The 24,483-nt window shown below is 57.9% G+C and overlaps 2 protein-coding genes across 2 annotated transcripts in view; one reads left to right on the top strand and one right to left on the bottom strand.

Moving 5' to 3' along the window:
• The window catches only part of LOC117437816 (valine--tRNA ligase-like), a 62,647-nt gene extending 46,568 nt beyond the window's left edge, over positions 1 to 16,079 (top strand). Inside the window, exons 19-28 of the mRNA XM_034072460.1 lie at positions 643 to 711; positions 1,141 to 1,219; positions 2,559 to 2,684; positions 4,977 to 5,128; positions 5,853 to 5,961; positions 7,238 to 7,476; positions 8,522 to 8,633; positions 12,792 to 12,976; positions 13,985 to 14,134; positions 15,993 to 16,079. Coding sequence (XP_033928351.1) covers positions 643 to 711; positions 1,141 to 1,219; positions 2,559 to 2,684; positions 4,977 to 5,128; positions 5,853 to 5,961; positions 7,238 to 7,476; positions 8,522 to 8,633; positions 12,792 to 12,976; positions 13,985 to 14,134; positions 15,993 to 16,061 — 1,290 coding nt within the window. The 3' untranslated portion in view covers positions 16,062 to 16,079. The remainder of the gene's footprint in view (positions 1 to 642; positions 712 to 1,140; positions 1,220 to 2,558; positions 2,685 to 4,976; positions 5,129 to 5,852; positions 5,962 to 7,237; positions 7,477 to 8,521; positions 8,634 to 12,791; positions 12,977 to 13,984; positions 14,135 to 15,992) is intronic.
• A 146-nt stretch (positions 16,080 to 16,225) lies between these two features.
• The window catches only part of LOC117437817 (phosphatidylserine lipase ABHD16A), a 32,615-nt gene continuing 24,357 nt past the window's right edge, over positions 16,226 to 24,483 (bottom strand). The window contains exons 15-20 of the mRNA XM_034072461.1: positions 23,815 to 23,871; positions 22,782 to 22,844; positions 22,065 to 22,141; positions 18,411 to 18,509; positions 17,044 to 17,090; positions 16,226 to 16,330 (exon numbers count right to left, since the gene is read on the bottom strand). Of these exons, the coding sequence (XP_033928352.1) occupies positions 16,247 to 16,330; positions 17,044 to 17,090; positions 18,411 to 18,509; positions 22,065 to 22,141; positions 22,782 to 22,844; positions 23,815 to 23,871 (427 nt within the window). The 3' untranslated portion in view covers positions 16,226 to 16,246. The remainder of the gene's footprint in view (positions 16,331 to 17,043; positions 17,091 to 18,410; positions 18,510 to 22,064; positions 22,142 to 22,781; positions 22,845 to 23,814; positions 23,872 to 24,483) is intronic.

Consider the following 24,483-nt stretch of genomic DNA (forward strand, 5'->3'; position numbering starts at 1 on the left):
TCTATGGGTCTCTATGGGTCTCTATGGGTCTCTATGGTCTCTATGGTCTCTATGGGTCTCTATGGGGTCTCTATGGGGTCTCTATGGGTCTCTATGGGTCTCTATGGTCTCTATGGTCTCTATGGGGTCTCTATGGGGTCTCTATGGGGTCTCTATGTGTCTCTATGTGTCTCTATGTGTCTCTATGTGTCTCTATGTGTCTCTATGGGTCTCTATGTGTCTCTATGGTCTCTATGGGTCTCTATGGGGTCCCTATGTGTCTCTATGGGTCTCTATGTGTCTCTATGTGTCTCTATGGTCTCTATGTGTCTCTATGTGTCTCTATGGTCTCTATGTGTCTCTATGGTCTCTATGGGTCTCTATGGGGTCCCTATGTGTCTCTATGGGTCTCTATGTGTCTCTATGTGTCTCTATGGTCTCTATGTGTCTCTATGGGTCTCTATGTGTCTCTATGGTCTCTATGGGTCTCTATGGGGTCCCTATGTGTCTCTATGGGTCTCTATGTGTCTCTATGGTCTCTATGTGTCTCTATGGTCTCTATGTGTCTCTATGGTCTCTATGGTCTCTATGTGTCTCTATGGTCTCTATGTGTCTCTATGTGTCTCTATGTGTCTCTATGGGGTCCCTCTGCTGTGTCCACAGGGGCTGCATGAGCAGCTGGAGAACAGTAACCTGGAGCCTGCGGAGCTGGAGCGAGCAAGGGAGGGGCAGGTATGGGGCAGGGGGGGCACTTATGGGGCAGGTATGGGGCAGGGGGGGCACTTATGGGGCAGGGGGGGCACTTATGGGGCAGGTATGGGGCAGGGGGGGCACTTGTGGGGCAGGTATGGGGCAGGGGGGGCACTTATGGGGCAGGTATGGGGCAGGGGGGGCACTTATGGGGCAGGTATGGGGCAGGGGGGGCACTTGTGGGGCAGGTATGGGGCTGGGGGGGCACTTATGGGGCAGGGGGGGCACTTATGGGGCAGGTATGGGGCAGGGGGGGCACTTATGGGGCAGGTATGGGGCAGGGGGGGGCACTTATGGGGCAGGTATGGGGCAGGGGGGGCACTTATGGGGCTGGGGGGGGGGGCACTTATGGGGCTGGGAGGGGGGGATGGGGGGTCTATTGTGACCCCTTCCTATGGGGCCCCCCTATAGAAACGTGACTTCCCCAATGGGATCCCTGAGTGTGGGACGGATGCTCTGCGCTTTGCTCTGTGTGCATACACAGCCCAGGGTAGGACCCTGCCCCATAGATCCCATATCCCATACCCCATTCCCCATATCCCATACCCCATATATCCCATATACCCCATACCCCATATACCCCATACCCCATATACCCCATACCCCATATACCCCATACCCCATACCCCATATACCCCATACCCCATACCCCATATACCCCATACCCCATATACCCCATACCCCATATACCCCATACCCCATACCCCATATACCCCATATACCCCATACCCCATACCCCATATAACCCATACCCCATATACCCCATATACCCCATACCCCATACCCCATACCCCATACCCCATATACCCCATACCCCATATACCCCATACCCCATACCCCATATACCCCATATACCCCCTACCCCATATACCCCCTACCCCATATACCCCATACCCCATATACCCCATGTACCCCATACCCCATATACCCCATACCCCATATACCCCATACCCCATATACCCCATATACCCCATACCCCATATACCCCATACCCCATATACCCCATATACCCCATACCCCATATACCCCATACCCCATATATCCCATACCCCATATACCCCATACCCCATATCCCCCATACCCCATACACCCCATACCCCATATACCCCATACCCCATATACCCCATACCCCATACCCCATATACCCCATACCCCATATACCCCATACCCCATATACCCCATATACCCCATACCCCATATACCCCATACCCCATATACCCCATACCCCATACCCCATATACCCCATACCCCATACCCCATATACCCCATACCCCATATACCCCATACCCCATATACCCCATATACCCCATACCCCATATACCCCATACCCCATATACCCCATACCCCATATACCCCATACCCCATACCCCATATACCCCATACCCCATATACCCCATACCCCATATACCCCATATACCCCATATACCCCATACCCCATATCCCCCATACCCCATACCCCATATGCCCCATACCCCATACCCCATACACCCCATACCCCATATACCCCATACCCCATACCCCATATCCCATACCCCATATACCCCATACCCCATATACCCCATACCCCATACCCCATATACCCCATATCCCATATACCCCATACCCCATACCCCATATACCCCATACCCCATATCCCATACCCCATATACCCCATACCCCATATACCCCATACCCCATATACCCCATATACCCCATACCCCATATACCCCATATCCCATACCCCATATACCCCATATACCCCATATCCCCCATACCCCATACCCCATATACCCCATATACCCCATACCCCATACACCCCATACCCCATATCCCCCCTACCCCATTCCCAGGCCGGGACATCAACCTGGATGTCTTGCGGGTTCTTGGCTACCGACACTTCTGCAACAAGGTCTGGAATGGGGCCAGGTTCGTGCTGCAGACCCTGGGGGGCAGCTACCGACCCCCCCCCCGACCTGCAGGTATGGGGCTGACCCCCATGTGTGGGGCTGACCCCCATGTGTGGGGCTGACCCCCATGTGTGGGGCTGGGAGTGACCCCCACTTGTGGGGCTGACCCCCATGTGTGGGGCTGACCCCCAAGTGTGGGGCTGACCCCCATGTGTGGGGCTGACCCCCATGTGTGGGGCTGGGAGTGACCCCCACTTGTGGGGCTGGGAGTGACCCCCACTTGTGGGGCTGACCCCCATGTGTGGGGCTGGGAGTGACCCCCACTTGTGGGGCTGCCCCCATGTGTGGGGCTGGGAGTGACCCCCACTTGTGGGGCTGACCCCCATGTGTGGGGCTGGGAGTGACCCCCACTTGTGGGGCTGACCCCCACTTGTGGGGCTGGGAGTGACCCCCACTTGTGGGGCTGCCCCCCATGTGTGAGGCTGGGAGTGACCCCCACTTGTGGGGCTGACCCCCATGTGTGGGGCTGACCCCCATGTGTGGGGCTGGGAGTGACCCCCACTTGTGGGGCTGCCCCACATGTGTGGGGCTGGGAGCTCTGTTTGTGACCCTACTTGTGGGGCTGCCCCCCATGTGTGGGGCTGGGAGTGCATCAGGTTGTGACCCCACTTGTGGGGCTGCCCCACATGTGTGGGGCTGGGAGCTCTGTTTGTGACCCTACTTGTGGGGCTGCCCCCCATATGTGGGGCCCTGAGCTGTGGTTGTGACCCCACTTGTGGGGCTGGGAGTGCATTGGGGCCCTGAGATCTGGTTGTGACCCCACTTGTGGGGCTGCCCCCCATGTGTGGGGCTGGGAGTGACCCCCACTTGTGGGGCTGCCCCCATGTGTGGGGCTGACCCCCATGTGTGGGGCTGACCCCCACTTGTGGGGCTGACCCCCATGTGTGGGGCTAGGAGTGACCCCCACTTGTGGGGCTGACCCCCATGTGTGGGGCTGGGAGTGCATCAGGTTGTGACCCCACTTGTGGGGCTGCCCCCCATGTGTGGGGCTGACCCCCATGTGTGGGGCTGACCCCCATGTGTGGGGCTGGGAGTGACCCCACTTGTGGGGCTGACCCCCATGTGTGGGGCTGACCCCCACTTGTGGGGCTGGGAGTGACCCCCACTTGTGGGGCTGACCCCCATGTGTGGGGCTGACCCCCACTTGTGGGGCTGACCCCCATGTGTGGGGCTGGGAGTGACCCCCACTTGTGGGGCTGACCCCCATGTGTGGGGCTGACCCCCATGTGTGGGCCTGGGAGTGACCCCCACTTGTGGGGCTGACCCCCACTTGTGGGGCTGGGAGTGACCCCCACTTGTGGGGCTGACCCCCACTTGTGGGGCTGGGAGTGACCCCCATGTGTGGGGCTGCCCCCCATGTGTGGGGCTGGGAGTGACCCCCACTTGTGGGGCTGACCCCCACTTGTGGGGCTGACCCCCACTTGTGGGGCTGACCCCCATGTGTGGGGCTGGGAGTGACCCCCACTTGTGGGGCTGACCCCCACTTGTGGGGCTGGGAGTGACCCCACTTGTGGGGCTGCCCCCCATGTGTGGGGCTGGGAGCTCAGGTTGTGACCCCACTTGTGGGGCTGACCCCCATGTGTGGGGCCCTGAGCTCAGGTTGTGACCCCACTTGTGGGGCTGACCCCCACTTGTGGGGCTGCCCCCCATGTGTGGGGCTGGGAGTGCATCAGGTTGTGACCCCACTTGTGGGGCTGCCCCCCATGTGTGGGGCAGGTTGTGACCCCACTTGTGGGGCTGCCCCCCATGTGTGGGGCTGGGAGTGACCCCCACTTGTGGGGCTGCCCCCCATGTGTGGTGCTGGGAGCTCAGGTTGTGACCCCCACTTGTGGGGCTGCCCCCCATGTGTGGGGCTGGGAGCTCAGGTTGTGACCCCCACTTGTGGGGCTGCCCCCCATGTGTGGTGCTGGGAGCTCAGGTTGTGACCCCCACTTGTGGGGCTGCCCCCCATGTGTGGGGCCCTGGTTGTGACCCCACTTGTGGGGCTGCCCCCCATGTGTGGGGCTGGGAGTGACCCCCACTTGTGGGGCTGCCCCCCATGTGTGGGGCTGGGAGTGACCCCACTTGTGGGGCTGACCCCCACTTGTGGGGCTGACCCCCATGTGTGGGGCTGGGAGTGACCCCACTTGTGGGGCTGACCCCCATGTGTGGGGCTGGGAGTGACCCCACTTGTGGGGCTGCCCCCCATGTGTGGGGCTGGGAGCTCAGGTTGTGACCCCACTTGTGGGGCTGCCCCCCATGTGTGGGGCCCTGGTTGTGACCCCCACTTGTGGGGCTGCCCCCCATGTGTGGGGCAGGTTCGGGGCCGGCCGGGGCTGCCTGAGCGCTGGATCCGGAGCCGCCTCAGTCGCGCTGTGGGGTCTGTGGGGTCGGCCATGGAGGACTTTGACTTCCCTGGAGCCACAAGTGCCGTGCACAGGTTCTGGGTGTATGAGCTGTGCGATGTGTACCTGGTGAGATATGGGGGGGGGGGTATGGGATATATGGGGTATATGGGGTATGGGATATGGGATATGGAGTATATGGGGTATGGGATGTGGGGTATATGGGATATATGGGGTATGGGATATGGGGTATGGGGTATATGGGGTATGGGGTATGGGGTATATGGGGTATGGGGTATATGGGATATATGGGGTATGGGATATGGGGTGTATGGGATATATGGGGTATGGGATATGGGGTATATGGTGTATGGGATATGGGGTATATGGGGTATGGGATATATGGGGTATGGGATATGGGGTGTATGGGATATATGGGGTATGGGATATGGGGTATATGGGGTATGGGATATGGGATATATGGGGTATGGGATATGGGGTGCATGGGATATATGGGGTATGGGATATGGTGTGTATGGGGTATATGGGGTATGGGGTATATGGGGTATATGGGGTATGGGGTATATGGGATATATGGGGTATGGGATATGGGGTGTATGGGATATATGGGGTATGGGATATGGGGTGTATGGGATATATGGGGTATGGGATATGGGGTGTATGGGGTATATGGGGTATGGGATATGGGGTATATGGGATATATGGGGTATGGGATGTGGGGTATATGGGATATATGGGGTATGGGATGTGGGGTATATGGGATATATGGGGTATGGGATATGGGGTGTATGGGGTTTGGTCTGTGCCGTCTCCATCTCTCCCCATCCCTCAGGAGTGTGTTAAGCCTGTCCTGGCTCGAGCGGCTGCTGCCTCAGGCACCAGGGGCAGGGGGGACCCTGAGGCTGCCCCCATAGGAGCTGATGGGGACGCACTGGATGCAGCTGATGCAGCAGGTACAGTGGGTGCAGTGGATGCAGTGCACACAGGGGATGCAGTAGGTGCAGTGCACACAGGGGATACAGTAGATGCAGTGCACACAGTGCATACAGTGGATGCAGTGCACACAGTGCATGCAGTGGATGCAGTGCACACACGATACAGTGGATGCAGTGCACACAGTGCATACAGTGGATGCAGTGCACACAGTGCATGCAGTGGGTGCAGTGCACACAGTGCACACAGTGGATGCAGTGCACACAGTGCATGCAGTGGATGCAGTGCACACAGTGGATGCAGTGGGTGCAGTGCACACAGGGGATGCAGTGGATGCAGTGCACACAGGGGATACAGTGGATGCAGTGTACACAGGGGGTACAGTGGATGCAGTGCACACAGGATACAGTGGATGCAGTGCACACAGGGGGTACAGTGGATGCAGTGCACACAGGGGATGCAGTGCACACAGTGCATACAGTGGATGCAGTGCACACAGTACATACAGTGGATGCAGTGCACACAGTACATACAGTGGATGCAGTGCACACAGTGCATACAGTGGATGCAGTGCACACAGTGCATGCAGTGGATGCAGTGCACACAGTGCATGCAGTGGATGCAGTGCACACAGTGCATGCAGTGGATGCAGTGCACACAGTGCATGCAGTGGATGCAGTGCACACAGGGGGTACAGTGGATGCAGTGCACACAGTGCATGCAGTGGATGCAGTGCACACAAGGGATACAGTGGATGCAGTGCACACAGGATACAGTGGATGCAGTGCACACAGTGCATGCAGTGGATGCAGTGCACACAGGGGATACAGTGGATGCAGTGCACACAGGGGATACAGTGGATGCAGTGCACACAGTGCATGCAGTGGATACAGTGGATGCAGTGCACACAGTGCATGCAGTGGATGCAGTGCACACAGGGGATGCAGTGGATGCAGTGCACACAGGGGATACAGTGGATGCAGTGCACACAGGATGCAGTGGATGCAGTGCACACAGTGCATGCAGTGGATGCAGTGCACACAGTGCATGCAGTGGATGCAGTGCACACAGTACATACAGTGGATGCAGTGCACACAGGGGATACAGTGGATGCAGTGCACACAGTGCATGCAGTGGATGCAGTGCACACAGGGGATGCAGTGGATGCAGTGCACACAGTGCATGCAGTGGATGCAGTGCACACAGGGGATGCAGTGGATGCAGTGCACACAGCTGATGCACTGCACACTGTTGATGCAGCAGATGCAGTGCACACACTGGATACAGCAGATGCAGTGGATGCAGCTGATGCAGTGGATGCAGTGGATGCACTGGGTGCACTGGATGCAGCCCTGGCAGTACAGGACACCCTCCACACGTGTCTGGACGTTGGGCTCAGGCTCTTGGCCCCATTCATGCCCTTCCTGAGTGAGGAGCTGTGGCAGCGACTGCCCCCCCCGGCCCCCCCCGCGCCCCCCCCAGCCCCCAGCATCTGTGTCTGCCCCTTCCCCGAGCCCCAGCAGGTAACTGGGGGGGATGGGAGTGAATGGGGGTCAATGGGGGTCAATGGGTATCAATGGGATCAATGGGTGTCAATGGGTATCAATGGGATCAATGGGTATCAATGGGTATCAATGGGTGTCAATGGGGGTTAATGGGTGTCAATGGGTGTCAATGGGGGTCAATGGGATCAATGGGTGTCAATGGGTATCAATGGGTGTCAATGGGAGTGAATGGGTGTCAATGGGTGTCAATGGGTACCAGTGGGTACCAATGGGTGTCAATGGGTATCAATGGGATCAATGGGTGTCAATGGGTATCAATGGGTATCAATGGGTATCAATGGGTGTCAATGGGTATCAATGGGTGTCAATGGGTGTCAATGGGATCAATGGGTGTCAATGGGTGTCAATGGGTGTCAATGGGTATCAATGGGTATCAATGGGTCTCAATGGGTATCAATGGGTCTCAATGGGTATCAATGGCTCTCAATGGGTATCAATGGGTGTCAATGGGTACCAATGGGTCTCACTGGGTATCAATGGGTATCAGTGGGTGTCAATGGGTATCAATGGTTATCAATGGGTCTCAGTGGGTGTCAATGGGTCTCAATGGGTATCAATGGGTCTCAATGGGTCTCAATGGGTATCAATGGGTATCAATGGGTCTCAATGGGTGTCAATGGGTGTCAATGGGTATCAATGGGATCAATGGGTGTCAATGGGTATCAATGGGTATCAATGGGTATCAATGGGTCTCAATGGGTCTCAAAGGGTGTCAATGGGTATCAATGGGTCTCAATGGGTGTCAATGGGTGTCAATGGGTCTCAATGGGTATCAATGGTTATCAATGGGTCTCAATGGGTGTCAGTGGGTGTCAATGGGTCTCAATGGGTATCAATGGGTATCAATGGGTCTCAATGGGTGTCAGTGGGTGTCAATGGGTCTCAATGGGTATCAATGGTTATCAATGGGTCTCAATGGGTGTCAGTGGGTGTCAATGGGTCTCAATGGGTATCAATGGGTACCAATGGGTCTCACTGGTCTCACTGGTCTCTCTGCCCCCAGTACTGTTGGCAGGACGAGGAGGCCGAGGCCTCCATGGAGTTCACCCTCAGCATCGTACATGCTCTGCGCAGCCTCCGCAGCACCCATGGGATCACCCGCGCCCGCCCCCCATGTAAGGGGGTCTGTGGGGTCTATGGGGTCATGGGGGTCATGGGGTCTGTGGGGTCTATGGGGTCTATGGGGTCTATGGGGTCTGTGGGGTCTATGGGGGTCTATGGGGTCTATGGGGGTCATGGGGTCCATGGGGGTCTATGGGGTCTATGGGGGTCATGGGGTCTGTGGGGTCTATGGGGTCTGTGGGGTCTATGGGGTCTGTGGGGTCTATGGGGGTCTATGGGGTCTGTGGGGTCTATGGGGGTCATGGAGTCTGTGAGGTCTATGGGGGTCTATGGGGTCTATGGGGTCTATGGGGGTCATGGGGTCTGTGGGGGTCATGGGGTCTGTGGGGTCTATGAGGTCTATGGGGGTCATGGGGTCTGTGGGGTCTATGGGGGTCATGGGGTCTATGGGGGTCATGGGGTCTGTGGGGTCTATGAGGTCTATGGGGGTCATGGGGTCTGTGGGGTCTATGGGGGTCATGGGGTCTGTGGGGTCTATGGGGGTCATGGGGTCTGTGGGGTCTATGGGGGTCATGGGGTCTATGAGGGTCATGGGGTCTATGGGGTTCTGTGGGGTCTATGGGGGTCATGGGGTCTATGGGGTTCTGTGGGGTCTATGGGGGTCTATGGGGTCTGTGAGGTCTATGGGGGTGATGGGGTCTGTGGGGTCTATGGGGGTCATGGGGTCTGTGGGGTCTGTGGGGTCTATGGGGTCTATGGGGGTCATGGGGTCTGTGGGGTCTATGGGGTCTGTGGGGGTCATGGGGTCTGTGGGGTCTATGGGGTCTGTGAGGTCTATGGGGGTCATGGGGTCTGTGGGGTCTATGGGGGTCATGGGGTCTGTGGGGTCTATGGGGTCTGTGAGGTCTATGGGGTCTATGGGGTCTATGGGGGTCTATGGGGTCTATGGGGTCTATGGAGGTCATGGGGTCTGTGGGGTCTATGGGGGTCATGGGGTCTATGGGGTCTATGGGGGTCATGGGGTCTGTGGGGTCTATGGGGATCATGGGGTCTGTGAGGTCTATGGGGGTCTATGGGGTCTATGGGGGTCATGGGGTCTGTGGGGTCTATGGGGGTCATGGGGTCTGTGGGGGTCATGGGGTCTATGGGGGTCATGGGGTCTATGGGGGTCTGTGGGGTCTATGGGGGTCATGGGGTCTATGGGGGTCTATGGGGTCTGTGGGGTCTATGGGGGTCATGGGGTCTATGGGGTCTATGGGGGTCTATGGGGTCTGTGGGGTCTATGGGGGTCTATGGGGTCTGTGAGGTCTATGGGGTCATGGGGTCTGTGGGGGTCATGGGGTCTGTGGGGTCTGTGGGGGTCATGGGGTCTATGGGGTCTATGGGGTCTGTGGGGTCTATGGGGGTCTATGGGGTCTATGGGGGTCATGGGGTCCATGGGGGTCTATGGGGTCTATGGGGGTCATGGGGTCTGTGGGGTCTATGGGGTCTGTGGGGTCTATGGGGTCTGTGGGGTCTATGGGGGTCTATGGGGTCTGTGGGGTCTATGGGGGTCATGGAGTCTGTGAGGTCTATGGGGGTCTATGGGGTCTATGGGGTCTATGGGGGTCATGGGGTCTGTGGGGGTCATGGGGTCTGTGGGGTCTATGAGGTCTATGGGGGTCATGGGGTCTGTGGGGTCTATGGGGGTCATGGGGTCTATGGGGGTCATGGGGTCTGTGGGGTCTATGAGGTCTATGGGGGTCATGGGGTCTGTGGGGTCTATGGGGGTCATGGGGTCTGTGGGGTCTATGGGGGTCATGGGGTCTGTGGGGTCTATGGGGGTCATGGGGTCTATGAGGGTCATGGGGTCTATGGGGTTCTGTGGGGTCTATGGGGGTCATGGGGTCTATGGGGTTCTGTGGGGTCTATGGGGGTCTATGGGGTCTGTGAGGTCTATGGGGGTGATGGGGTCTGTGGGGTCTATGGGGGTCATGGGGTCTGTGGGGTCTGTGGGGTCTATGGGGTCTATGGGGGTCATGGGGTCTGTGGGGTCTATGGGGTCTGTGGGGGTCATGGGGTCTGTGGGGTCTATGGGGTCTGTGAGGTCTATGGGGGTCATGGGGTCTGTGGGGTCTATGGGGGTCATGGGGTCTGTGGGGTCTATGGGGTCTGTGAGGTCTATGGGGTCTATGGGGTCTATGGGGGTCTATGGGGTCTATGGGGTCTATGGAGGTCATGGGGTCTGTGGGGTCTATGGGGGTCATGGGGTCTATGGGGTCTATGGGGGTCATGGGGTCTGTGGGGTCTATGGGGATCATGGGGTCTGTGAGGTCTATGGGGGTCTATGGGGTCTATGGGGGTCATGGGGTCTGTGGGGTCTATGGGGGTCATGGGGTCTGTGGGGGTCATGGGGTCTATGGGGGTCATGGGGTCTATGGGGGTCTGTGGGGTCTATGGGGGTCATGGGGTCTATGGGGGTCTATGGGGTCTGTGGGGTCTATGGGGGTCATGGGGTCTATGGGGTCTATGGGGGTCTATGGGGTCTGTGGGGTCTATGGGGGTCTATGGGGTCTGTGAGGTCTATGGGGTCATGGGGTCTGTGGGGGTCATGGGGTCTGTGGGGTCTGTGGGGGTCATGGGGTCTATGGGGGTCTATGGGGTCTATGAGGTCTATGGGGGTCATGGGGTCTGTGGGGTCTATGGGGGTCTATGGGGTCTGTGGAGTCTATGGGGATCATGGGGTCTGTGGGGTCTATGGGGGTCTATGGGGTCTGTGGGGTCTATGGGGGTCATGGGGTCTGTGGGGTCTATGGGGGTCATGGGGTCTGTGGGGTCTATGGCACTGTATATGTGTGTCCATATGTGTCTGTGGGGCTCCATGGGGGTCTGTGTGTGACTATGGGGTCTGTGGGTGTCTATGGGTCACTATGTGTCTCTATGTGTCTCTATGGTCTCTATGGGTCTCTATGTGTCTCTATGGGTCTCTATGGGGTCTCTATGTGTCTCTATGTGTCTCTATGGTCTCTATGTTTCTCTATGTGTCTCTATGTGTCTCTATGGTCTCTATGTGTCTCTATGTGTCTCTATGTGTCTCTATGGTCTCTATGTTTCTCTATGTGTCTCTATGTGTCTCTATGTGTCTCTATGGTCTCTATGGGTCTCTATGGTCTCTATGTGTCTCTATGGTCTCTATGTGTCTCTATGGTCTCTATGTGTCTCTATGGGTCTCTATGGGTCTCTATGGTCTCTATGGGTCTCTATGTGTCTCTATGGTCTCTATGTGTCTCTATGGGTCTCTATGGGTCTCTATGGTCTCTATGTGTCTCTATGGTCTCTATGGGTCTCTATGTGTCTCTATGTGTCTCTATGTGTCTCTATGGGTCTCTATGGGTCTCTATGTGTCTCTATGGGTCCCTATGGGTCTCTATGGGTCTCTATGTGTCTCTATGTGTCTCTATGGTCTCTATGTGTCTCTATGGTCTCTATGTGTCTCTATGGTCTCTATGTGTCTCTATTGGTCTCTATGGGTCTCTATGGTCTCTATGTGTCTCTATGGTCTCTATGGTCTCTATGTGTCTCTATGGTCTCTATGGGTCTCTATGGTCTCTATGGGTCTCTATGGGTCCCTATGGTCTCTATGGTCTCTATGGTCTCTATGTGTCTCTATGGTCTCTATGGGTCTCTATGGGTCTCTATGGGTCTCTATGGGTCTCTATGTGTCTCTATGGTCTCTATGGTCTCTATGTGTCTCTATGTGTCTCTATGTGTCTCTATGTGTCTCTATGGTCTCTATGTGTCTCTATGTGTCTCTATGGTCTCTATGGTCTCTATGTGTCTCTATGTGTCTCTATGTGTCTCTATGGTCTCTATGTGTCTCTATGTGTCTCTATGTGTCTCTATGGGTCTCTATGTGTCTCTATGGGTCTCTATGGTCTCTATGTGTCTCTATGGTCTCTATGGGTCTCTATGGGTCTCTATGGGTCTCTATGGGTCTCTATGTGTCTCTATGGTCTCTATGGTCTCTATGTGTCTCTATGTGTCTCTATGTGTCTCTATGGGTCTCTATGGTCTCTATGTGTCTCTATGGTCTCTATGTGTCTCTATGTGTCTCTATGTGTCTCTATGTGTCTCTATGGTCTCTATGTGTCTCTATGTGTCTCTATGGGTCTCTATGTGTCTCTATGTGTCTCTATGGTCCCTATGGGTCCCATTCACCCCTCCCCCCCCAGGTTTCCTGCAGGTCTCAGACCCCTCCTGGGCCTCCCTTGCCGAGAGCTGCACCCCCCACATCCGGGTCCTGGGGGGGGTGGGGTCCGTGCGCGTGCTGGGGGGCGGGGCCAGCCCGGAGCCCCCCCCCCCGGGCTGTGCCGTGGGCGTGGCCTCCGAGCGCTGTTCCGTCCACCTGCTGCTCAAGGTGAGCCCCCCCCCCCATTGATGACGTCATTATGAGGTAATCCCCCCACTGGTGACGTCATTATGGGGTAATCCCCCCATTGTTGACGTCATCACAAGGTAACCCCCCCCATTGATGACATCATTATGGGGTAGCCCCCATTGATGACGTCATTATGGGTAATCCCCCCATTAATGACGTCATTACGGGGTAACCCCCCCATTGATGACGTCATTATGGGGTATTCCCCCCCATTGATGACGTCATTATGGGGTAACCCCCCCATTGATGACGTCATTATGGGGTATTTCCCCCCATTGATGACGTCATTACGGGGTAACCCCCATTGATGACGTCATTACGCGGTAACCCCCATTGATGACGTCATTATGGGGTGATCCTCCCATTAATGACATCATTACGGGGTAACCCCCCCCATTGATGACGTCATTATGGGGTAACCCCCCATTGATGACATCATTATGGGGTAACCCCCCATCGATGACGTCATTATGGGGTAATCCCCCCATTGATGACGTCATTATGGGGCATTCCCCCCCCCATTGATGACGTTATTATGGGGTGATCCCCTCCATTAATGACGTCATTACGGGGTAACCCCCCATTGATGACGTCATTATGGGGTAACCCCCATTGATGACGTCATTACGGGGTAATCCCCCATTAATGACATCATTATGGGGTAACCCCCCCATTGATGACGTCATTACGGGGTAACCCCCCCATTGATGACGTCATTACGGGGTAACCCCCCATTAATGACGTCATTACAGGGTAACCCCCATTGATGACGTCATTATGGGGTAATCCCCCCATTGATGACGTCACTACGGGGTGAACCCCCCATTGATGACGTCATTATGGGGTAACCCCCCCATTGATGATGTCATTACGGGGTATTTCCCCCCATTGATGACGTCATTATGGGGCATTCCCCCCCCCATTGATGACGTCATTACGGGGTAACCCCCCATTGATGACATCATTATGGGGTCCCCCCCCCCATAGGGTCTGGTGGACGCCCCCAAGGAGCTGTCCCGGTTGGGGGGGCGCAGGCAGGAGCTGGTCCGGACCATAGAGAGGCTGCAGGAGCGCAGGGGGGGGGCAGGGTACATGGAGAAGGTGCCCCCCCATGTGCAGGAGGCGGATGCGGCCAAGGTGAGGGCATGGGGGGGTCCTATGGGGGGTCCTATGGGGGGTCCTATGGGGGGTCCTATGGGGGTTTTGGGGGGTCCTATGGGGGGTCCTATGGGGGGTCCTATGGGGGTTTTGGGGGGGGTTAAAGGGGGTTTTGGGGGGGTCCTATGGGGGTTTTGGGGTGTTTAAAGGGGGTTTTGGGGGGTCCTATGGGGGTTTTGGGGGGGTTAAAGGGGGTTTTGGGGGGGTCCTATAGGGGTTTTTGGGGGGTTAAAGGGGGTTTTGGGGGGGTTAAAGGGGGTTTTGGGGGGGGTTAAAGGGGGTTTTGGGGGGTCCTATGGGGGTTTTGGGGGGTCCTATGGGGGTTTTGGGGGGGTTAAAAGGGGGTTTTGGGGGGTCCTATGGGGGTTTTGGGGGGGTTAAAGGGGGTTTTGGGGGGGGTTAAAGGGGGTTTTTGGGGGTCCTATGGGGGTTTTGGGGGGGTTAAAGGGGGTTTTTGGGGGGTCCTATGGGGTTTTGGGGGGTTTAAAGGGGGTTTTGGGGGGGTTAAAGGGGGTTTTGGGGGTCCTATGGGGGTTTTGGGGGGTCCTTTGGGGGTTTTGGGGGGTCCTATGGGGGTTTTGGGGGGGGTTTAAAGGGGGTTTTGGGGGGGTCCTATGGGGGTTTTGGGGGGTTAAAGGGGGTTTTGGGGGGTCCTATGGGGGTTTTGGGGGGTCCTATAGGGGTTTTGGGGGGTCCTATGGGGGTTTTGGGGGGGTTAAAGGGGGTTTTGGGGGGTCCTATGGGGGTTTTTGGGTGGGTTAAAGGCGGTTTTGGGGGGTCCTATGGGGGTTTTGGGGGGGTTAAAGGGGGTTTTGGGGGGTCCTATAGGGGTTTTGGGGGGGTCCTATGGGGGTTTTGGGGGGTCCTATGGGGGTTTTTGGGGGGGTTTAAAGGGGGTTTTTGGGGGGGTTAAAGGGGGTTTTTGGGGGGGTTAAAGGGGGTTTTGGGGGGTCCTATGGGGGTTTTGGGGGGGTTAAAGGGGGTTTTGGGGGGTCCTATGGGGGTTTTGGGGGTCCTATGGGGGTTTTGGGGGGGTTAAAGGGGGTTTTGGGGGTCCTATGATGGTTTTTGGGGGCGTTAAAAGGGGTTTTGGGGGGTCCTATGATGGTTTTGGGGGGGTTAAAGGGGGTTTTGGGGGGGTTAAAGGGGGTTTTGGGGGGTCCTATGGGGGTTTTGGGGGGGGTTAAAGGGGGTTTTTGGGGGGTTAAAGGGGGTTTTTGGGGGGGTTAAAGGGGGTTTTGGGGGGGTCCTATGGGGGTTTTGGGGGGGGTTTAAAGGGGGTTTTTGGGGGGTTAAAGGGGGTTTTGGGGGTCCTATGGGGGTTTTGGGGGGTTAAATGGGGTTTTGGGGGGTCCTATGGGGGTTTTGGGGGGGGTTAAATGGGGTTTTGGGGGGTCCGATGGGGTTTTGGGGGGTCCTATGGGGGTTTTGGGGGGTCCTATGGGGGTTTTGGGGGGGGTTAAAGGGGGTTTTTGGGGGGTTAAATGGGGTTTTGGGGGGGTTAAAGGGGGTTTTGGGGGGTCCTATGGGGTTTTGGGGGGGTTAAAGGGGGTTTTTGGGGGTTAAAGGGGGTTTTGGGGGGTCCTATGGGGGTTTTGGGGGGGTTAAAGGGGGTTTTGGGGGGTCCTATGGGGGTTTTGGGGGGGGTTAAAGGGGGTTTTGGGGGGGGTTAAAGGGGTTTTGGGGGGGACCTATGGGGGGTTTTGGGGGGGTCCTATGGGGGTTTTGGGGGGGTTAAAGGGGGTTTTGGGGGGGGTTAAAGGGGGTTTTGGGGTGTCCGGGGTTGGGGGTCACCCATCCCCCCCCCCCCCCCCCCCCCCCCCCCCCCCCCCCATAGTTGGCACAAGCAGAGGCAGAGCTGGAGAAGGTTCTGGAAGCCGAGGAGCTGATGAGGAAGATGCTGTGACCCCTCCCCCCCCCCCGTGACCCCCCGTGACCCCTCCCCCCCCCCGTGACCCCCTCCCCCCTCCCCCCCCCTCCCCCATTCATTAAACGCTGGGAACAAAACTCATCTTTAATGAAGGATTTGGGGGGGGGGGGGGGGGGAGGGGCACGTGCGGGGGGTGGGGGAGGGGCGATGGGGGTCAGAGGTCAGAGGCTCCAGGGCAGGCGGAAGGCCTGGGGGGGGAGGGGCGTGCAGTGCGAGGCCTCGAAGTTCTGGAGGTGCTTCTGCGCCTGCGCGGGGGGGAGGGGCCATGGGGGGGAGGGGCCATGAGGGGGAGGGGCGATGGGGGGGAGGGGCCATGGGGGGAGGGGCCATGGGTGCCCCTCCCCCCCCGACCCAAACCACACCCCATTCATAAGCCCCTCCCCTTGCATAAGCCCCGCCCCCACAAGCCCCTCCCCTTCATAAGCCCCTCCCCTTCACAAGCCCCTCCCCTTCACAAGCCCCTCCCCTTCAGAAGCCCCTCCCCTTCACAAGCCCCTCCCCTCCACAAGCCCCTCCCCTTCACAAGCCCCTCCCCTTCACAAGCCCCTCCCCTTCACAAGCCCCTCCCCTTCACAAGCCCCTCCCCTTCACAAGCCCCGCCCCCCCGCTAGCCCCGCCCCCACAAGCCCCTCCCCTTCACAAGCCCCTCCCCTTCACAAGCCCCGCCCCCCCGCTAGCCCCGCCCCCACACGCCCTCCCCTTCACAAGCCCCTCCCCTTCACAAGCCCCTCCCCTTCACAAGCCCCTCCCCTTCACAAGCCCCTCCCCTTCACAAGCCCCTCCCCTTCACAAGCCCCCTCCCCTTTACAAGCCCCTCCCCTTCACAAGCCCCTCCCCTTCACAAGCCCCTCCCCTTGCATGAGCCCCTCCCCTTCACAAGCCCCTCCCCTTCACAAGCCCCTCCCCTCCACAAGCCCCGCCCCCTCAAGCCCCGCCCCCTCTAGCCCCGCCCCCTCACCAGGAACAGCGCCAGCTGCTGCCGCTCCTCCCCCGACAGCTCCTCCCCTAGAGGGGGACACGTGACTGTTAAAAGGGGCGGGGCCAGCGCCGGGCTCAGCCCTGATTGGCTGAAGGTGACCAATCCCCTTCCAGTGTGTCCACAGCGCCCCCAGCGCGGGCTCTGATTGGCTGTTCCCTCCACCCCATAATGCTCATTGGGCAACCTAAACCCTGGCTCCCCATTGGCTGTTCTCTTGCTCCCCGGCTCCCCATTGGCTGTTCCCCAGCTCCCTGGCTCCCCATTGGCTGTCTGGGGCTCCCTGGCTCCCCATTGGCTGTCTGGGGCTCCCTGGCTCCCCATTGGCTGTCTGGGGCTCCCTGGCTCCCCATTGGCTGTCTGAGGCTCCCTGGCTCCCCATTGGCTGTCCCCGGCTCCCTGGCTCCCCATTGGCTGTCTGGGGCTCCCTGGCTCCCCATTGGCTGTTCCCTGGCTCCCTGGCTCCCCATTGGCTGTCTGGGGCTCCCTGGCTCCCCATTGGCTGTCTGGGGCTCCCTGGCTCCCCATTGGCTGTCCCTGGCTCCCTGGCTCCCCATTGGCTGTCTGGGGCTCCCTGGCTCCCCATTGGCTGTCTGGGGCTCCCTGGCTCCCCATTGGCTGTCTGGGGCTCCCTGGCTCCCCATTGGCTGTCTGGGGCTCCCTGGCTCCCCATTGGCTGTCTGGGGCTCCCTGGCTCCCCATTGGCTGTCTGGGGCTCCCTGGCTCCCCATTGGCTGTCCCTGGCTCCCTGGCTCCCCATTGGCTGTCTGGGGCTCCCTCGCTCCCCATTGGCTGTCCCTGGCTCCCTGGCTCCCCATTGGCTGTCTGGGGCTCCCAGGCTCCCCATTGGCTGTTCTCTTGCTCCCTGGCTCCCCATTGGCTGTCTGGGGCTCCCTGGCTCCCCATTGGCTGTCTGGGGCTCCCTGGCTCCCCATTGGCTGTCTGGGGCTCCCTGGCTCCCCATTGGCTGTCTGGGGCTCCCTGGCTCCCCATTGGCTGTCCCCAGCTCCCTGGCTCCCCATTGGCTGTCTGGGGCTCCCTGGCTCCCCATTGGCTGTCTGGGGCTCCCTGGCTCCCCATTGGCTGTCTGGGGCTCCCTGGCTCCCCATTGGCTGTCTGGGGCTCCCTGGCTCCCCATTGGCTGTCTGGGGCTCCCTGGCTCCCCATTGGCTGTCTGGGGCTCCCTGGCTCCCCATTGGCTGTCTGGGGCTCCCTGGCTCCCCATTGGCTGTCTGGGGCTCCCTGGCTCCCCATTGGCTCACCCAGGCTCCCTGGCTCCCCATTGGCTGTCTGGGGCTCCCTGGCTCCCCATTGGCTGTCCCTGGCTCCCTGGCTCCCCATTGGCTCACCCAGGCTCCATGGGAACTGTGGGTCTCTGTCACCCGCGAAGGCCTCGAGCAGCTCCAGGCACCAGCGCTCGTCCACAGGGCACCTCTGCGCCAGCGCCCCTGCACGTGACCGGTCATGTGACCTGTCACGTGACCTGCCCCATGGTGGCTATGGGGCGGCTATGGGGCGGCTATGGGGCTCAATGGGGTCTATGGGTGTTATGGGGTATCTATGGGGTGGCTATGGGGCGGCTATGGGGACTCTGTGCTAATGGGGTCTATATAGGTTATGAGAGGTCTATGGGTGTTATGGGGTGTCTATGGGGTCTGGGGTCTATGGGTGTTATGGGGCGGCTATGGGGTGGCTATGGGGAACTCTCTGTGCTTATGGGGTCTATATAGGTTATGAGAGGTCTATGGGTGTTATGGGGTGTCTATGGGGTCTGGGGTCTATGGGTGTTATGGGGCGGCTATGGGGTGGCTATGGGGAACTATCTGTGCTTATGGGGTCTATACAGGTTATGAGAGGTCTATGGGTGTTATGGGGTGTCTATGGGGTGTCTATGGGGCTCAATGGGGTCTATGGGTGCTATGGGGTGTCTATGGGGTCTGGGGTCTATGGGTGTTATGGGGTGGCTATGGGGCGGCTATGGGGAGCTATCTGTGCTCAATGGGGTCTATATAGGTTATGAGACGTCTATGGGTGTTATGGGGTGTCTATGGGCCTCAATGGGGTCTATGGGTGTTATAGGGTGTCTATGGGGCTCAATGGGGTCTATGTGTGTTATGGGGTATCTATGGGGTGTCTATGGGGCTCAATGGGGTCTATGGGTGTTATGGGGTGTCTATGGGGTGTCTATGGGGCTCAATGGGGTCTATGGGTGTTATGGGGTGTCTATGGGGCTCAATGGGGTCTATGGGTGTTATGGGGTATCTATGGGGTGTCTATGGGGCTCAATGGGGTCTATGGGTGTTATGGGGTATCTATGGGGTGTCAATGGGGCTCAATGGGGTCTATGTGTGTTATGGGGTATCTATGGGGTGTCTATGGGGCTCAATGGGGTCTATGGGTGTTATGGGGTATCTATGGGGTGTCAATGGGGCTCAATGGGGTCTATGTGTGTTATGGGGTGTCTATGGGGCTCAATGGGGCTCAATGGGGTCTATGTGTGTTATGGGGTGTCTATGGGGTGTCTATGGGGCTCAATGGGGCTCAATGGGGTCTGTGTGTTATGGGGTATCTATGGGGTGTCTATGGGGCTCAATGGGGTCTATGTGTGTTATGGGGTATCTATGGGGCTCAATGGGGTCTGTGTGTTATGGGGTATCTATGGGGTGTCTATGGGGCTCAATGGGGTCTATGGGTGTTATGGGGTATCTATGGGGTGTCTATCTATAGGGCTCAATGGGGTCTATGGGTGTTATAGGGTGTCTATGGGGCTCAATGGGGTCTATGTGTGTTATGGGGTATCTATGGGGTATCTATTGGGCTCAATGGGGTCTATGTGTGTTATGGGGTATCTATGGGGTGTCTATGGGGCTCAATGGGGTCTATGTGTGTTATGGGGTGTCTATGGGGTGTCTATGGGGCTCAATGGGGTCTATGGGTGTTATGGGGTATCTATGGGGTGGCTATGGGGCAGCTATGGGGAACTATCTGTGCTTATGGGGTCTATATAGGTTATGAGAGGTCTATGGGTGTTGTGGGGTGTCTATGGGGCTCAATGGGGTCTATGTGTGTTATGGGGTGTCTATGGGGCTCAATGGGGTCTATGGGTGTTATGGGGTATCTATGGGGTGGCTATGGGGCGGCTATGGGGAACTATCTGTGCTTATGGGGTCTATATAGGTTATGAGAGGTCTATGGGTGTTATGGGGTGTCTATGGGGTCTGGGGTCTATGGGTGTTATGGGGCGGCTATGGGGCAGCTATGGGGAGCTGTCTGTGCTTATGGGGTCTATATAGGTTATGAGAGGTCTATGGGTGTTATGGGGTGTCTATGGGGTGTCTATGGGGCTCAATGGGGTCTATGGGTGCTATGGGGTGTCTATGGGGCTCAATGGGGTCTATGTGTGTTATGGGGTGTCTATGGGGTGTCTATGGGGCTCAATGGGGTCTATGGGTGTTATGGGGCGGCTATGGGGTGGCTATGGGGAACTATCTGTGCTTATGGGGTCTATATAGGTTATGAGAGGTCTATGGGTGTTATGGGGTGTCTATGGGGCTCAATGGGGTCTATGGGTGTTATGGGGTATCTATGGGGTGGCTATGGGGCGGCTATGGGGAGCTATCTGTGCTTATGGGGTCTATATAGGTTATGAGAGGTCTATGGGTGTTATGGGGTGTCTATAGGGTCTGGGGTCTATGGGTGTTATGGGGCGGCTATGGGGTGACTATGGGGAACTATCTGTGCTTATGGGGTCTATATAGGTTATGAGAGGTCTATGGGTGTTATGGGGTATCTATGGGGTGTCTATGGGGTATCTATGGGGCTCAATGGGGTCTATGGGTGTTATGGGGTGTCTATGGGGTCTGGGGTCTATGGGTGTTATGGGGCGGCTATGGGGCGGCTATGGGGAACTATCTGTGCTGATGGGGTCTATATAGGTTATGAGAGGTCTATGGGTGTTATGGGGTGTCTATGGGCCTCAATGGGGTCTATGGGTGTTATGGGGTGTCTATGGGGCTCAATGGGGTCTATGTGTGTTATGGGGTGTCTATGGGGCTCAATGGGGTCTATGGGTGTTATAGGGTGTCTATGGGGCTCAATGGGGTCTATGGGTGTTATGGGGTATCTATGGGGTGTCTATGGGGTATCTATAGGGCTCAATGGGGTCTATGGGTGTTATAGGGTGTCTATGGGCCTCAATGGGGTCTATGTGTGTTATGGGGTATCTATGGGGTGTCTATGGGGCTCAATGGGGTCTATGTGTGTTATGGGGTGTCTATGGGGCTCAATGGGGTCTATGGGTGCTATGGGGTGTCTATGGGGTCTGGGGTCTATGGGTGTTATGGGGCGGCTATGGGGCGGCTATGGGGAACTAGCTGTGCTTATGGGGTCTATATAGGTTATGAGAGGTCTATGGGTGCTATGGGGTGTCTATGGGGTCTGGGGTCTATGGGTGTTATGGGGTATCTATGGGGCTCAATGGGGTCTATGGGTGTTATGGGGTGTCTATGGGGTCTGGGGTCTATGGGTGTTATGGGGCGGCTATGGGGCAGCTATGGGGAACTATCTGTGCTTATGGCATCTATATAGGTTATGAGAGGTCTATGGGTGTTATGGGGTGTCTATGGGGCTCAATGGGGTCTATGGGTGTTATAGGGTGTGTATGGGGCTCAATGGGGTCTATGGGTGTTATGGGGTATCTATGGGGCGGCTATGGGGCAGCTATGGGGAGCTATCTGTGCTTATGGGGTCTATATAGGTTATGAGAGGTCTATGGGTGTTATGGGGTGTCTATGGGGTGTCTATGGGGCTCAATGGGGTCTATGTGTGTTATGGGGTGTCTATGGGGCTCAATGGGGTCTATGGGTGTTATGGGGTGTCTATGGGGTATCTATGGGGCTCAATGGGGTCTATGTGTGTTATGGGGTGTCTATGGGGCTCAATGGGGTCTATGGGTGTTATGGGGTATCTATGGGGTGTCTATGGGACTCAATAGGGTTCCTCACTCTCCTCTGCTGGTGTCGCTGTCTCCAGCCATTCCCGCACGATCCGGGTGCCCTCATCCGCCATAATCTTGGGGTATCTATGGGGGGCACAGGGCTCAGACCCCCCATGGGCCCCCATAAACCCCATATTGACCCCCCCCCCCCCCCCCCATCCCCATCCCATCCCCATCCCATCCCATCCCCATCCCATCCCATTCCCATCCCATCCCCATCCCATCCCCATCCCATCCCCATCCCCATCCCATCCCCATCCCATCCCATCCCCATCCCATCCCCATCCCATCCCCATCCCCATCCCATCCCCATCCCATCCCATCCCCATCCCATCCCCATCCCCATCCCATCCCCATCCCATCCCCATCCCATCCCATCCCCATCCCATCCCATTCCCATCCCATCCCCATCCCATCCCCATCCCATCCCCATCCCATCCCATCCTATCCCATCCCATCCCCATCCCATCCCCATCCCATCCCATCCCCATCCCATCCCATCCCATCCCCATCCCCATCCCATCCCCATCCCATCCCCATCCCATCCCATCCCATCCCCATCCCATTCCCATCCCATCCCCATCCCATCCCATCCCATCCCCATCCCATCCCCATCCCATCCCCATCCCATCCCCATCCCATCCCATCCCATCCCCATCCCATCCCCATCCCATTCCCATCCCATCCCCATCCCATTCCCATCCCATTCCCATCCCATTCCCACCTGTGCTGCAGCAGCTTCAGCAGGAGATCATTGCCCCTATTGGATGCGATGTCATCGGGGACCCTATGGGGGGGACAATGGGACATGGGGGTCACAATGGGACATGGGGGTCACAATGGGACATGGGGGTCACAATGGGACATGGGGACAATGGGACATGGGGGGGACAATGGGACATGGGGGTCACAATGGGACATGGGGGTCACAATGGGACATGGGGTCACAATGGGACATGGGGGGGACAATGGGACATGCGGGGGTCACAATGGGACATGGGGGGGAGACAATGGGACATGGGGGGCACAATGGGACATGGGCACAATGGGACATGGGGGTCACAATGGGACATGGGGGGGACAATGGGACATGGGGGTCACAATGGGACATGGGGGTCACAATGGGACATAGGGGTCACAATGGGACATGGGGGGGACAATGGGACATGGGGGTCACAATGGGACATGGGGGGGACAATGGGACATGGGGGGCAGACAATGGGACATGGGGGGCACAATGGGACATGGGGGTCACAATGGGACATAGGGGTCACAATGGGACATGGGGGTCACAATGGGACATGGGGGTCACAATGGGACATGGGGGGCACAATGGGACATGGGGGTCACAATGGGACATGGGGGGGACAATGGGACATGGGGGTCACAATGGGACATGGGGGTCACAATGGGACATGGGGGGGTCACAATGGGACATGGGGGAGACAATGGGACATGGGGGGGTCACAATGGGACATAGGGGGGACAATGGGACATGGGGGGGTCACAATGGGACATAGGGGGGACAATGGGACATGGGGGTCACAATGGGACATGGGGGGGTCACAATGGGACATGGGGGTCACAATGGGACATGGGGGGGACAATGGGACATGGGGGGGTCACAATGGGACATAGGGGTCACAATGGGACATGGGGGTCACAATGGGACATGGGGGTCACAATGGGACATAGGGGGCACAATGGGACATGGGGGTCACAATGGGGGTCACAGGGGTCCCCCAAAAGGGGCTCACGTGGTTGTGATGATCTCGTCCCTCGTCCTCCTCACTAACAGCACCGGCCCCTGGTACCTGCAATGAGAGGCTATGGGGGGGATCTATGGGGCTATGGGGGATCTATGGGGCTATGGGGGATCTATGGGGCTATGGGGGGGATCTATGGGGCTATGGGGGGATCTATGGGGCACTGGGGGGGATCTATGGGGCTATGGGGGGGATCTATGGGGCTATGGGGGGGATCTATGGGGCTATGGGGGGATCTATGGGGCTATGGGGGGGGGATCTATGGGGCACTGGGGGGGGGGATCTATGGGGCTATGGGGGGGGTCTATGGGGCTATGGGGGGATCTATGGGGCTATGGGGGGGATCTATGGGGCACTGGGGGGGATCTATGGGGCTATGGGGGGGATCTATGGGGCTATGGGGGGATCTATGGGGCTATGGGGGGTGTCTATGGGGCTATGGGGGGGATCTATGGGGCACTGGGGGGGATCTATGGGGCTATGGGGGGGGATCTATGGGGCTATGGGGGGATCTATGGGGCTATGGGGGGATCTATGGGGCACTGGGGGGGATCTATGGGGCTATGGGGGGGGATCTATGGGGCTATGGGGGGGATCTATGGGGCACTGGGGGGGATCTATGGGGCTATGGGGGGATCTATGGGGCTATGGGGGGGATCT

The sequence above is a fragment of the Melopsittacus undulatus genome, chromosome 28, assembly GCF_012275295.1.
Source record: "Melopsittacus undulatus isolate bMelUnd1 chromosome 28, bMelUnd1.mat.Z, whole genome shotgun sequence".
Taxonomy (NCBI): domain Eukaryota; kingdom Metazoa; phylum Chordata; class Aves; order Psittaciformes; family Psittaculidae; genus Melopsittacus; species Melopsittacus undulatus.